General features: G+C 39.6%; 1 protein-coding gene across 1 annotated transcript in view; it reads right to left on the reverse strand.

Annotated features, from left to right (window-relative positions):
- Amph (amphiphysin) overlaps window positions 1-15,961 on the reverse strand; it is a 200,526-nt gene that overhangs the window by 66,121 nt on the left and 118,444 nt on the right. Inside the window, exons 4-5 of the mRNA XM_028789250.1 lie at window positions 10,470-10,564; window positions 6,949-7,044 (exon numbers count right to left, since the gene is read on the reverse strand). Coding sequence (XP_028645083.1) covers window positions 6,949-7,044; window positions 10,470-10,564 — 191 coding nt within the window. The remainder of the gene's footprint in view (window positions 1-6,948; window positions 7,045-10,469; window positions 10,565-15,961) is intronic.

The raw sequence follows: 15,961 nt of genomic DNA on the forward strand, positions 1-15,961 counted from the left end.
AGAGAGAGAGAGAGAGAGAGAGAGAGAGAGAGAGAGAGAGAGAGAGACTATTACCATGATTCTATGCTGAAGCTCTGACAGGTAAAGTGATACCCTAAAATTTGAGTCCCACCCCTTCAGAGGTCAAACTATTGAGACAAAGGACCCAAAAGAATTAACATTTAACCTAAATTTAACACATGGGGAGGGACAGCTACAGCCCTAGCCAAAGGAGAAACTGGCCTTATGGGAAGGGATTTCACACAGCTCCAGCACTCCACCCTACAGTTAAACCAACTTATACATACTTCCTGGCTTTTGTGTCTTATATTCTAGGTTTTACCACTACCTCAGGAAAGACTGAAGCCTGTCTCCTCTTTACAGTGATGTACAAACTGTTCATAAATCCACTTTCTTTTATCATCTTCTACTTCCTTGTTTCTTTGAAAACACAGGGAATCTGAGCATCGAGTTTGTGAACCTAAGTGCTCAGTGACCAAAGTACAGATTTAAGAAACTCATAAACCTAGAAGGGAAATGTACTGACTTGTGGACACCTAGACCTGTCAGAGTCAGGTCTTAAGATCGCTAATAGCAAAAAACAAAGGAGGATGAATGAAGGGAACATGAGCTAAGTACACCAATACATATTGAAAATGAGAGATTATAACCCACTGTTTTATATGCTGACATAAGAAGTGATTTTAAAAGAGTGTAAGTATAGTACAACCATAAGAACCACAGTGGGCTAAACCTTAATAACCAAACAAGGTACAAAACAATGGATTAACTGTAAAGTACTTAAAAGAAGTAAAACATCTCCAAGTCAGATTCCACCCAATAAAAATAACTCCTAGAAATGAAGGTGAAAGAAATATTTTCAGTCAAACAAAAACATAATACTTGCCAACATAATACTTTTAAAAGGAACTGCATGAAGCAGTAATTACTATAAAGGACAAAAATCAAGGCTAATATATGCAATTGCCTTCCTTTACTTTTCATTTCATGAAAACATTACTAGCCATTAAGAACAAAAACAAAACAGACAAAAAACAGAAGCAATGTATTATGAAGCTTGCAACACATATGAAGGTAAGTCTAGGTAAATAGTAGCATAAAGGGAAGGCAAGAGAACTAGAGTGCATCACAAGGTTTGTAGATGATGTAGGAAGTGGTTTGAATTGGATGCAGCTAAATATGACAGCGGAAAATGTATGTGTATAAGTGAATGGTGATCACTAAAATGCTTAGTCAAAGAGTTGGAATCAATAAACAAATAGGGTAAAATACGCTGAAGTTTCAGATATAAATTCAGATTCAGAGTTAATTAGCCCGAGAAAAGGTTTGATAGCCATGTGTTTTATGTCTCTGCAACTTTCTAGTTGCACTTTGCTGGTCTAATAATAAACACCATTTCATTTAAGAAAGACCTCTTAAATTGGATATACTAATAAGAAGGAAAACAATATTAATAAGATATTTGTGTTTTTACATAACAAAATAGCCACCCATTGAGTCTGCTCAGCGTCCTACAGTACAGATATGGTAAGGGATATTCCAATTTTACTCAGAAAGAGCTGGATTTTGCCTAGAACTGTTTATCATGTGTGACCCTAACAGGAAGCAGGAGTTGATGAGGTGAGAGAAGCTATGCTAAAGATGACAGCTGACTCTCAGGAGTGGAGGGTATGGTGAGCACCTGCCAGAGGCAGCCTCCTTCTGAGTGTTCTCCTGTCTAACTTCCTGTCAACCCTGCCTGGCTCCTAGACCTCTGTTAATAATGCCCCTTCCAATGCCTCCACGGACTCTGCTAATTATTCAACATAACTTCTCCACAGCCTGTGGACACTTATGACAGGTAAATTCAGAAGGTTATCCAAACTGAGCAGCTTCCAATCTTTATATTCATTCCAATGATAATTTTCTGTCACTACCATTTCCATATGCCCATGAAATGCTTCAAGACACACCCAGCGTAGCTTTATGCTGGTCACTGAGCTAGCCTAGGCAGGAGAGAATGAATCCCTTCTGCAAGACTCGCAGACCTTTTTTGTCAGAAAAGTGATAAAGCTCATTATTTTTAACAAGCACCTGACTGTTTCTAAGGGACAGAAGCTTGTGTAGCACTCAGCACCTCAGAGCTCTTCTGTACGGATGTGCCTCTGCCCCAGGGACATATTTAATATCTCCCAAATAGCAAATCATTAGCTTTAGAGGATAGCATTGGTCTTTGGAAAGAGCTGAAATTCAGTTAGTACCATGATTCGGGATGAGGTGGAAGAGTACAGTGGTAATCTGGTTTTTGTTGGAAAAGGAAGTGAGGTGAACCTTGTGAAGCATTTCACTGTGAAATTGGCAAGACCCTCACAGAAGGTAGTTTATTTAGGATAGAAGTAAATATTTTAGGGTAGAAGTAAATATTTTAGGATCTGTCCTTCACTTGACACTGATAGTTTTGTGCTATAAAACAAATCAATCGAACTTACTTTCCTATATGACATTTTGGAAGTTTGGAGCAATAGATAGATAGATAGATAGATAGATAGATAGATAGATAGATAGATACCCAAAGATTTATAAGAACAGAGTTAACTCAGATTAACTTTTTCATACAACAAAAATTCTAATTAGGTACCCAATACTAAACTTAAATAATTCCTCTCTACCTTACATTTCTGTAGTTTAGAAAATAATTCATTACATTTTTAAAAATTCTCTGACAATCCCAGTTTGGAATTCATTTGGGCCCAGTGAAGTAAATACATGCTTAATTATTCATGCATGGGTGCCAACTTAGAATCTAAACTATGTTTTATAATAATTTTTCACAGCTGTAAGCCCGCCTAGGGTGATGATCTGTGGGTTTTTATTATAATATTGATTTTAGATGTCAGCACTACACAATGGGAATCATAACATGGACTGCACTGCCAGTCACAGCTCAAATGTCAAGCATCAACCTCATGAATGGTACTTCATAGCCTTCTGTGACAGGCTATCGGAAATGCTTGGGAATTTGCCTGAGGTTTTAAATGCATGCAGTCTGTTGATTTTAATGGGAATCAAGGAAGTCTATTTTGGCCCATGCTTTGAAAATTGTTTACTCAGTTCATCTTACTCATAGTGCTACTACTTTCCATCAAAACCCCCTTCATTACATATTCACCATTTTATGACCATAGAGAGTCTACTCCAACTTCTAAATTGGACTCATTGAATACATATAAAACTTCAATATAGCTATTCTTCACTCTTCAAGTTGTCTCTGTCCTGAGATGCCCATGATATTTCCTTAATTATTTGTCATGTTGCACAGCTTTTCAATCCTCTGCTTTGGATGACAATTTTGTCAATGTAGCTTAAGAGTAAAGGAAAAAGGAGAGGAGAGATTGATTCAGCCTCTTCAGATGACACATGTAAAACCTTAACATGCTCTTAAAGTCAGAGGAGCATGGGGAAGCCCTTAATCCAATTATCACCAAATACCTACACATGCTGCACATGGAGGGTCACCCTTGTGTGTGAATTCAAAACTATGTACCTCAAGAAAGACGCTCCTTGGTAAAAGTTCTACTGAATATTACATCATGTTGACTGCAAATAAACTGAAATGAACAACCAGTACAATCGATTATGATTTTGTTTCAACCCTATAATTCTAGACATCTTTGCTTTGTAATAATATACATTTAGGAAACATGAACAATAAAATAACTGCCTCTCAGTAATATAGCACTCATTTTTTTCTTCTAAAATTCAGGTGCCTTTCAGTTGTCTATTTATCTAGTTAATCCCAACCTTACATACTTAAGTCACACTATGAAAACACAACAGAATTAGTCAAGTTGCAAGTTGACTTAAGTTTTCAGGTAAAACTATACTATTGTTTTATTCTCTTCTGACTTTCAGATCATGAACTTAGGGAGATTAAACTCTCATGCAATAGAGGTAACATCAGAAGATGGAGGAATGAAGCCTGGCTTCTGTTTCTCTCCTGGATACACTGATTTAAACTACAAATCAATTCTCTTGTGAATGACAGAAATTAGTTGAAAGGCTTCTGCATAAGCAGCAATTGTGGGGTGATGAGCTGGGAGAAGCAGCTGAGTGCCTGGTTGAGCAAGTCTTGAACCCCGGACCTTTCTCAGGACAGCAGGTGTTCGGCTCTGCCCCCAGGCCCTGGTTCTTTTCATTCAGCTTCGGTCCTCCACAGCCCCTCCCAAAGAGAGGTCTATGACCATCAGTAACAAGGTACAGTGCCTCAGGCTCTCCCACATGTAGATGAGGTATCTCCAAGCTCTTTGACCAAGCCAATTGGCGTTATTTGCTGCCAGACCCTAACCCACCCTGAAACTATATATAAGGGCTCTATTCAGGAGAAGTAAAGGTGTGTGTGTTCCAGAATCATCCTAGTGTCTGAGAGTTTCTGTCTCAAGAGCTGTAACACTTGGGGAGAGATCTGCTCTCCCAGAACCTTCCTAGGGCACCAAGCTGCTTCCTTGCCAGCTAGCTGGGTTCCTATCCGCCCAGTCCAGGCCAGCTCAGCACAGAGAGACAGGTGCAGCACCTGGGAGTGACCGAGCAGCAACAGCGTAGACTCGAGCAGAGGCAGCAGTGGGGGCAGGCAATCTCTCCTCCCTGCTCGCACTCTGTACCCTTTGGCCCAGACCTCTCACATCAGGCCGGGCGGAGACCAACGGACAGTGGAGACTCCGGTAGAGGCAGCGACAGAGATGGTAGCAGACCCTCCCTGCTCTCACTCTGTCCCGAGCCGGGAGATCATCTTGAGACACCCTCCGAACCCGGAACCCACAAGCAAGTGCAATGCAAATCCGTGGTTGGGAGACACTCTACAAGCCTGCAGCCACTTGACATAGTTCTATTGCCTGATAGCCCAGGGTATGGGGCTGCCATGTCCTGACTCCCAGCTCTTACCTGACTAGAGACTCAGACCTTCTGGTAATGAACTCTGGCATGGTATCCCTAGTCTCCTCAGTCTTAAAAGAGTATTGGGGCACTAAATATTCAACACACTAAGAAGCCAGTGAGATCCTGGATGACACTTGAATCTACAACAGAATTAGTCACCATCACTGTCCCTCTAAGCTGATTACAAACAAGGCTTTTTAAATGTCCAGACTCCTTCTCCTTCAGAAAGAAAAAGTTCAAAAAGTGTGTAATGGTCTGGTTTTAGAGAGTCTGCCTGTGGCAGTGGCTTTAGTCTCAGCACTGAAGAGGTCCAGCTCTCTCTAGACATTTGGAGATTGCACAGAGCAGATGGATTTTGATAAGTACACAAAATATATTCAGTCATAAAAGCATAAAATCTAATGTGAAGCTTCACTGCTTCCATTAGAATGAATGCCAATTTTAAGTGTAAATTAAGTTTATTAAGTTGTATAGACTTTGGGTCTGGTTAATTTCAGGTATAGTATTCTTGTTCATTGGCAAGGGTTTTGTTTGTTTGTTTCTTTGTTTGTTTTTAAAAGAACAGGAAGTGGGCTGTACTACAGAAAGACTGAAAGGTTTCTGTAAAACTGACTGGATGACTATTAGGCTCAGCCCAGGAGGAGACCATCAAGAGGAGCACATCAGAAACCAATGAGAATGGGGATAAGAACCACTCCAGAACCAAGGGTGACACGAAATAAAGCAAGCACATTAGAATAGAGCAGGCACGTTACTGTGCACAGTAAGTTCCCAGCCTGCCTGAATCCATCAACACTGAGCCTCTGTTTATTAATACACAGTCTGTTTCTTTGACTATCCTTCATCGCTCATCTAATTCCTTATTCTAAATTATGAGAACCTAGTAAATTCTAGTAGAATTGCAACCTAGTCTCTAATGTTTGCTGATAGTCAGGTTTCTGTTCTGTGTAATGCACAGACACCTACACAGAGACTCTAAAAAATGAGAACACAGGGAAGAAATCTCTAGTGCTTGTGTTAACAAGGGGAATCCATCATTCAGATTTGTTTTGCTGACATGTGGCCACCAAGAGGAATATATTTAGAGAGATCCACTTAAGTTCTTGCCCAGTAGTCCAGAAATCCCCAAGTGCTCCTTATTCATAGTCTGTGGGAGCAGCAAATCTAGCCCTCCCTCGAGTGTTGATGTGGTAAAACCATCTCATTTCACTGTGCAACCAAAGCCAGTGCATTTCCTATAGGAAGTTTCTTGGTATTTGTTCATGACTACACAGAAGGCCAGGCCATAGTGGATTTGTGCAAGGAGATGTCCCAGATGCCCACTGATGCTGGTTCATAACCTCCTCACCCTGCTAGTAGGTCAACATAACCTGACTCTGTTTTGAGCACAGAAGCAAAAGGGCTACTGCTGCACATCTGTTGCATCCAGGTGTTTGTTCAAACCCAGCTTTAGCTACAGTGACAGTTCCAGATCTACAACATTCAACCATTCACTATTTACCATTGCAGGGGAGGTAAGATTCAAAGCTATTGTTTTAAACATAATTCTTTCACATCCAAAAAGGCTCATATTTTGATTTTAATCTGAAAATTTTAAGGACAGCAAAATGCCCAGATGCACTGTGACCAAATGTGAAACTAACAGTAAACAGTGAAATATCAGATTTCTCCTCGAATTCACAGTTCAGTTTCTCCACTCCCTGTGACTTTCATTTATTCTAACAAAAATCACCTCATACTAAAGATAAAAAGGTTTGAATATATTTTAGGTATTTGATTTCTGATTTCATATCTACAGGTTTAAAAAGACTTTGGTATGGAAAGAAGCATTGAAATGTGCACCAAGAGGGACAATTTGATTTCTGAAGCTGGATTTTATTTCACTGTAATAGATTAAAAATCCAAGCTTAAATAAATGAAAAGTTATAAACGTCTTTCATTTCAACTTGAGAACTTTTAATTCCCCTCTGTTGCCCTGATTTTAATAACTGCATGAGACCATTCAATTATTTCCTTCACACACAGAGAATAAAATACCTTTATGTCAGGAAACTGGCCCAGGTAGGTGTCCAGTGTCAGCAAGGACCCATCCACTAGTTTTTGATGGAAGTCTTCCCACAGCACATCACACTTCTAAAAGAGAAGACAGTGACTCCATAATCCCAGATACATTTCACTGAACTGATAAAATATCTAAAATCATCACCCATTATAAGAGATATTTCCTGAGATATTAGAAGAGATGATATGGTCTAATTAGGATTCAATAAAACATCAAGGCAATTTGGTTAGTGTTCTAGTTAACAGTACAAGCAAGAAGCTTGGCTTGTTTAAGTACATCGATGATTCTGATATACTGAGGAATGCAGAGGCTTTAACAGGCTCCCAAGTCACAGTAGATGGGCGTTGGTGTAAAAAGATTGAGAAAAACTCCTGTGAGACAGCTAACTTAACTGCAACAATTGATGAAATTAGAGTCATCCCAGAGAGAAACAAACAACAAAACACAGCTTAAATATCATTTCAAGAATGAAAAGAAAATTCTATTATACTGAGAGGCTCTTATCAACTATGAGACATAGAGTAGATTTTTTTTAAAGTCTCTGGTATTTGTCAGTTTGCCATGTCATCATGTCATACTTGGGCTGTCACTTACAAATTTCTTTAAGTGACTGATAAATCTTGATTTTGTTTAAAAAGTGAAGCAGTACAAAACCAATTTAAAGGTAGAGACAGTGATCCATATCTATAATCTCTGCAATTGGGAAATAGACCCAAGAAGATCAAGGCCAGCCTTAGCTGGACAGTAGGTCTGTGCCCAGTTTAGGCTACCTGATAGCATTTCCCAAAAGAGAAGTTTTGTTACATTTTGTTTCCTTTTTTGCCCTTCAAAAACTAAACCCTAGTTATTATAATGCTCAATTTAAGAATCGTGGTAAACAAAATAATTTAAATTCATCAAATTAAAAAGTCTCTTCATTTGTTGTGAGTAGACACTCTGAATATGCAATGATCAGTTTCTCAATTGTCCAAAGGATAATGTTTGAAGCTGGAACTGAGAGTTGAAATGTTCTGGAATCCTCAGGGACTAATGTAACATAGCAGCCATGTCATTAAAAAGTCAAGGTCAATAGTACCTTTTGCCATGGACAAAATGGAACCATGTAATGTTGTAAGGATAACAGTTCAACTTTCCATTATTCTTTAAATTTTCTTTGCTTGTGATAACTTTTGAGAATACATGATTAGTCAGAAATGTACAAAGTAAGACAACAACATGTTTAAATATGATGTTTTCATACAAGAAAAGTGTAAGATGACAAAAATACTTGGTAACTGCATTTAAAAATGGTATGTGGGAACAGCTTTGCCAAATCCACATCGTGAAAGATTTTGGAAGCTAGAATATATCTAATAAGAGCCTTTCCAGCTGAAGGGGATGGCAGTCCCATGAGGCAAGCAACAATAACAAGCAACCAGAGCTCCTAGGGTCTAAACCGCCAGCCTGAGAACACACATGGAGGGGCCTATGGCTACAGTTGTATATGTAATTGAGAATGCCCTTGTCAAGCATCAGTGGGAGAGGAGGGCCTTGGTCCCAGGAAGGCTGGATGCTCCAGTATGGGGAAATTCGAGGGCCGGGAGGTGGAAATGGGTGAATGGGTGGGGGCACACCCTCATGGAAGTAGGAGGAGGGGGGATGGGATAAGGAGTTAAAGGGGGAATGGAAAAAAGGGGATAACCTCTGAAAGATAAATAAATAAAATATCCAATAATAATAATAATAATAATAATAATAATGACAGATAATGGAACTGGATACTGCAGTCAAGCATTTCAGACTTTTTGTCAACAATTTAATATTACGCATATTACTGGAATTCCTTATAATCATCAAGGACAAGGTATTGTGAAGGGGCCCATGGAACTTTTAAGCAATATCTTCATAAAATAAAACAGGGGGTGGTATATCCCCATACACCACAAATTTCTTTTAAACATGCTCTTTTTATTTTAAATTTTTTAAAAATTTGGATGTCAAGGAACTTTCTGCTGAGTGTTATGGCATCCTACAATTAGGCATACTTATGCCTAGGTGAATAGGAAGGATCCACTTACTGGCATATGGCATGATCCCAATCAGGTATCTAATATGGGGAAGAGGGCATGTTTGTATTTTTTTCTGCAGGATGCTGAAGGAGCATGGTGGCTGCCAGAGTGATTTGTGAGATATGCTAATGCTGGTACAAAGAATGATGCTAACTTGTGAGCTTGCTGAGTGCCCTGACAATGGTGACTGGGAAGCTGTATTGGACATATGTTCCTGACCCACCTTTGCTTTCCTATATCCCAAATGGGACAAGCTGCCTTGCCTCAAGTTTTTAGATCTTGTCAGACACAGAATCAAAAAGAAAAGTTATTATGACTCTTGTACTTTTCTTAAATGTGACAAATTATTCAGATTAAATCTTGAAGTGGTCTAGAAATCAATCCAATATTAAAAATAACAGTCTTCATTTGGAAGGCTGTTTCTGGACATTTTCAGAGACATATTTGGAAGTTAGCTGCAGTTCTCTATGATGTTATGTTAGCAAGAGATAAAGTTGAGACAGGATCTGGATTTCAAACAAGTGTTAGTTCATGTGGTAAGGCTCTTTTGTCAAGTTAAAATTACTTTTGTTTTTCTACAGTATTTCTTGTAAGTTGCATTGATTATACACTTTCTAATTGTGTTAGTGTGTTGACTGGCATGTCAGTTATGGATGTCTATCAACCAGCTTTTTTTTTCCCATTTTGACCCAACATTTATCATTTATTGTCCTTTTACAACATTTTTTTTTTTGGTTTAGAAACTTCTTATGATTAGTCTTCCAACAGTAACTCAAAGGCATGTAAAATAAAAATCAACCTACATTCTATATATAAACACCCAGCAAACTGAGGCTCCACATCCACCTACCCAGGTTGGCTAGGGGTAAGGGAGGGCATTGAGTCTTGATGCTTTACTGTGGTGATGGTAGGGGCAGTGCCTTGGTTCACACCACACAGGTTAGCACCACCCCAAACTACAACAGAAATGGTGTGGGCCCAAGGCCCAATTCCTTGCTGGTAACTCACTCTTCACCTCCCAAATGAAAATCACTTTTATTTTATCGCTTTTGTAAATTTTTTTTGCAACAGAAAACCCCTGCCCAGAGTCTGACTGGGGCTGAACTGTTCAGACTGAGGAATGGAACAGGCCATGGGCGTACTCCTGGTCCCTCTTGGGGGACTGAGTGGTTACAATCTATGGTATGTAAGAGAAAAGAGCCATTGTTATTTTGAATAAAAGCAATCTTTAACCCAAACTTCAAATGTTTTAGAATCACCTTCCCTCACCCTATAAGTTGTGGTTGGCTTAGGCAGTAGAACTCCAGGATGCTTTTTAGTATCTTATCTTGGTTTGCATCTTGGTTTGTGATTCATGCTCTGAGGTGGTGAAGTGGAATGTTGGCTGAGCAGTAGAAGTGTTCTGGAAGCCACTTAGGGACTGCTAGAAGTTGTCATCCAGCTCTTACCTCACCAACCATCTTTACATCTTCCCGTCCATACCAATCTGGTTCATAGACTTCATGTAGTGATTCAGTGAGCTTCATTGAGGCCTCCTGCATACCTGGCATTGGAGAAAAACAGTTGTGGCTACATAGAACAGGGAGGCATTGCTCTCTTCTCCCCCACTTTGCTAAGTGACACAGAAACTACTGTGATGGCACACTTACATCTTTCCTTGAGAAGCTCTGAGACTTACATTCACTCTCATGGTATATCTTTTCAGTTTCTTACACAATGGTAGCAAAACACTGGGTCTCAGAAAACATCAAGTGCCATTGTCTAAGAACTACAAAAACAGTGTGATCTAGTCGCCTGTTAAAGGGGACCTAATAAATATTGTTCAGTATACAAGAGGATTTAGATAGGCATTTGGAACATTGGATTGATGCCTTTTATCCTATTCAAATTATTGGAAGGAGATTCAGAGTTTAACAGTAAGGAGCCATCTTGAGTGTCATGCCAAATACCAGTGAAGTTGTGTTACTCCTAATATTTACAATGATAGTTATTATAATTAAGAAAAAGTTTAAAGACACTTGTAGGGTATTTGGCATAATTCTAACACTTCTCCAGATGTTTTAACTTTGCATAGTGAGATTATGAATTTAAAGAATGCTGCTCTGATGAGCTTTGATGGTGCAGCTAATGCTGATAAAATTATCGCCCTGACCTGTCTATATGCAAACTTGCACCAAGAAACATACTCCTCCGTTTTGTAACAAACAAATGTTAATTGTATTTCTATAATCCCGATGACAAGGGCTCCCAGTATTTTCTTTAAGTCTTTGTCTGGGTCTGATAAAAATTATAAATAGATAAGAAAACAGGTTCTAGACAAGTTATGGGATACCACTGTCAGTGAAATGACATTTGTGGTGAAAAAAGAAACTGGCCTCAAACAAAATTATGTAAGACTTTACTCATTGATGCTTTATTACAGTCATGTTTCTATTAGTGACTGTCCATTACAGTGTATATACCCAGAGAATTTCGAAAGAAGCCATTGTAACATAGAAATATGTTCCAAGAAGTCAACTCCATAGGTAGCAGGTAGAATGAGACCTAAGTGGAGAGGGGCTAGCCTTCCTTTTAAAGTGCTCAAAGACTATGGAGGATTTTAACAGCTGGGAAATATTTCTATTTGAATGTGTCTCTCAACGTTTAAGAAACTTAATTCTCAGTACAGCAGTGTTAGGAAGCAATGTCTTAAAGCAGAGACTGTCAGAACGCCCTCAAGAATGGATTAATGATACTCTTGAGCAAGTAGACTCATTTCCAAGAGCACAGAGGCCTTAGAAAATGAGCTCCTCACTTCTCTCTCCCTTGCCCGGGGAATGGTTATGCTGTGGTGTGGCAGAGAAGCTTTCCAGATGTAGGACTCTGCATCTTGAACTTCCCAGACTCCAGATGAGCAAATTCAGTTTCTATCTTTATAAATTACCTAAAAGCACAAAACCAAAGTAAAACAAAGAACTTACTCTGATGACAGAATACAACATAAAAGAGCAAAAATCTAAAGTCCAGTTTCCCTACAAAGGAATTTTTTAACCTTAGAACAGAATCCATGCTGAAAGCTACTGCTGGCAGTTAATATCTAATGCATGACATAAGATTAGTAATTTATAAGCTTGTATATCAACTACAGAGTATCATATATAGGAGGAATATTCAGTTTCTATTAGATAAGAGCCTCTATACAAAATGTTGGGCTTACTCCAAGGCATTTAGTAAAATAGATTTCCATTTGAAGCCAACTTTATGAGCTTATGTTTATCTTCTAAGACTAATGGTCGATGCTGTACTCCATATGAGTATTCCTTGCTTTTGTAGCCTTGAGGCAAATGTTTTAGTTAAAAATAACATAGCTTATACAGAACAATAAGCAATCACTCTTATAATCCCGTAAAATGTTGTCACTGGAGTCACACTACATTGGGTAGCAGTGCTCCCTGCAAGAGCCACAGACTATGTACACTAAAGTCCAGGCCCAGGAGAAGAAATCCCCCTTTCTATTGTTGGTCAGGAGTGTTCAGAACTCTTAAAACAATTCAGGCTGCTGCCAGTTTCATTGGTTTCCTTCCAGAACTTGAAGGCAAAATTGTATTTTTCAAGACACACCACACACTCCAGACACTGGACTTGGAGGAATCAAGCTAGAGCTGACCTGGGAGCCTCCTCCCTGAGAAGTAACTAGCTCTCACAGTATTAGAAATGCCATTCAAGCAGCCAAGGGAGAAAAACAATCAATAGTCCTACGAAATGTAAAGACTACAAACCCCAGTGATAACAAGCAAGATAAGATATCCCCAGGAAACAACGACAGGGGGACCGGAGCCATTACAAGGTCCCCTTGAAGTACTGGAGGTCAGGCCTCTATCCCCGCCTTCACAAAATTAGAATCACCAAAGCTCTTCTATACTTAGAGAAGGGAGGAGATGTCAGGGGCAGCCCTGATTATACACTGAAGGCCTAAAATCAGCCATAGGCCTAAAATCAGCAATAGGCCTGTCATACATGTATACTAACACAAAGTCTTGGGTCTCTGTGGGAAAACATTGAAATAGATGGCTACAAGCTATTGTAAACAGGCAGCTTTTGTGGAAATTTACCAGCCTGAGTAGTAAGAGACCTTGTGAATAGGTAGCCTTGGCAGACAATACCAACTTAGATAAGGATAAGTGAGTCATAGGCAGAGTCATAGTGACCTGTCCCCTGAACCTTCACCCAGCCGATACCCAGTTCTGAAAGATATCTGTAGTCCTTCTGAACACTCACACTCCAGTGTCATCTCCTTCCCCACGTCCTGCCTTTCTGTGTTTATAACCCCTGTGTGAATGAATTATGATTTGAGAAAAAATAAATAAATTATTAAAGAAAAAGGTATCCCCAGGAAACCAATAGTAGCATTTTTTACCTTAGAGTCTATCAACTGCTATCTAATTGGACTTAAGGCTGCTCCACGGGAAAGAATTCATGCTTGGGACTATAAACCTAACAAGCTACCAGTGGTTGGAGTAGTAACAGATCCTAGTGGATGGAAAACCTAAAACTGCCAAGTTTCTAAATCAGTATGGTTTCTAAGTATATTCTAAAGACTTATCCTTATACCCATAGTGAGTTATCACTCATCAAAGAAGCTTATTTTATTCAGTAGACAGAGACTGCTACAGAGATCAAAGATGGTCAAAATGCAGAAAGGAAGTGGCCACAGGAAAACAAACTCCAACTGGCACATCTACAACACAATTTCTATACCTGAGGTTCAGTCAATGCCACAGGAGAGAGGACAGAAAGAGGGTAAGAACCAGGGCTAGGGCACTAGTTTCACCATAGTGTTTGTGAATGCAGACAGCAGCTCACTGCCTCTCCCAAACATCTCAGCTCCCAGGAGCCTCTGGGGCTGATCTCATTTCTTTGTGCTGCTGAAATCCTGTGGTGAGGTTGTATGCACTGCAATACTATCAATTTGCCAGCCTTCTCTGTGTAAACAGAAATTGACCTCAAGGGAAATGTCTTCACAAAGGCCAGTTGTGACCTATGTAATGCATGCATGTGACTCGTGTTTAAGTGTGTTTCCCAATCCAAAATGTTTTCGGATGAACATGACTGATTCATAATACTGACAAGAAAAGCCACCTGGGATATCCTGCCTACACTACATAATCTCTGCACGACACAGTATCATAGGCAGCTCTGAGAAGCAATCTGAGAAGCTAACCAGGCATCTCCTTAAACATTCATCCATCTTTAGCCAAGATAACTTCAACACAGAACACTGTTTGTGGAACATAACTAGTTAATAACATCCAATCAGCAGAAACCAAGAAAGGGCAAGCTCTAATTACCACTCTCCTTCAGAGAGATGTGGCCATCAGAAGGAGGCAGGTGCTGCTTTCATGGATCACCCAGTTTCCTCACTAGAACTAATGCCTCACTTAAGGGGCTTCCGTTCTATATCATACTAAAGAAAAGAATTATGCCAGTCTTTTCCTGCAGCATTCTCTATATTAATGAGATAAAAGAGACCAACTTATACACATTTATTTAGAAGGAGAACCCTGTATCATTGTCACCTTAAGCATTCTTAGGTGAGTCTTGAAGATGGGAGTTTCATGTCACAGCCCTCAGAAGTTCTTTTTTACTTTCTGATTTTGCAGTGTTGGGGACTGGATGTAGGAATGGGTGGTCAACTACACAAGTAACTGTTCCACCACCAAACTATGTCACCCTTAACACCTGTTTACATTTTCATTTCCAGACTCTTTCACTAAGTTGATCAGAGTAGCTTTGACCTTATGATCTTGCTGCCTCAGCTTCCCAGTTTAACTTTTCTCTTGCTAATTTTTTTCTCAGATATTTTGTCATTAAAAAAATAAACCTTTCTCTACTTAGTTTAATTACTAGGTCCTTTATATCTTAGTTCAATTGCATTGAATGCATTGTCAAAAGTATGGTAATTTTAAATACACATTGACTTACATAATCAAATCTCTAGTTCTTGGTTTATATCTTTTGGGGTATCTTCTAGAGACCTCATTCACCCAAAACATGAGGACTAACTACTTTGTGTTTTAATCTAATTTTGGTACTTATTGCATGTTCATATTTAACTGGTCATTCACTACTGAATTAGGTAGTAGTGAAATGTAAAGTTGGGCCTTCAGTGTTTGGAGAGTTTCTCTAACACTCCTTCCTTATAAGATGCTTCATCCTGACTCCACACTTCCTGAGGTCTAATGTATGGAGTATCACATCTTCTGGTGCTCTTGGCTCTGACTCAGAGAAGGACTGGTGATCGATGGATAGCAGCTTAGCTGAGGAGAGCAGCTTAGCTGAGGGGAGCAGCTTAGCTGAGCACATCTCACCACCCATTCCTCTCTCTTCCCCTTCCACTAGCCCCTTAGCTTGCATTACAAAGATCAGAGACCAACACAGAGGCCTAGCTGTTCCCATCCAGGAAACAATCTAGTGTATTAGCAGGACTTTATAAACAGTGTTAGGGAAGAGGAAGGGTGTTTTGTTGGTAGTGGTTTGGTTTGGTTTGGTTTGGTTCTTTGCAAGCCACAGGCCTGTGTTCCCTGCCCAACCTCCACCTGCTTCTATTGGAACTTCTTTCTCCCCATATTGAGAGATCTTTAGTGGGTCTGTGAGTATTGTATTCTTGGGACCTAACTCCCTCAGAAGGGAAGCCAGCTGCAGCTTTGCTTCAGTAAAGTCTCCAACACACTCTGTCTAACAAGCCTTCCTAGAAATTTCTGGCATGTGGGTGGTATTTATTCTTAGTTTGTAGCAGAAGGGTAGATGTATATTTGTCCTTGTATATTCTGATTATCATTTCAATGGAAATTGGAGGTGGGTGGAATAAAACACCTGTGTTCAAGTACCCTACTTGCCATAAAGCCAAGTGGCGTCCTCATTAACACTCACTCCTGTCTCCTACAAATTCCAAGAACAACTT

The sequence above is a fragment of the Grammomys surdaster genome, unplaced genomic scaffold (assembly GCF_004785775.1).
Source record: "Grammomys surdaster isolate TR1022 unplaced genomic scaffold, NIH_TR_1.0 125807, whole genome shotgun sequence".
NCBI classification, from domain to species: domain Eukaryota; kingdom Metazoa; phylum Chordata; class Mammalia; order Rodentia; family Muridae; genus Grammomys; species Grammomys surdaster.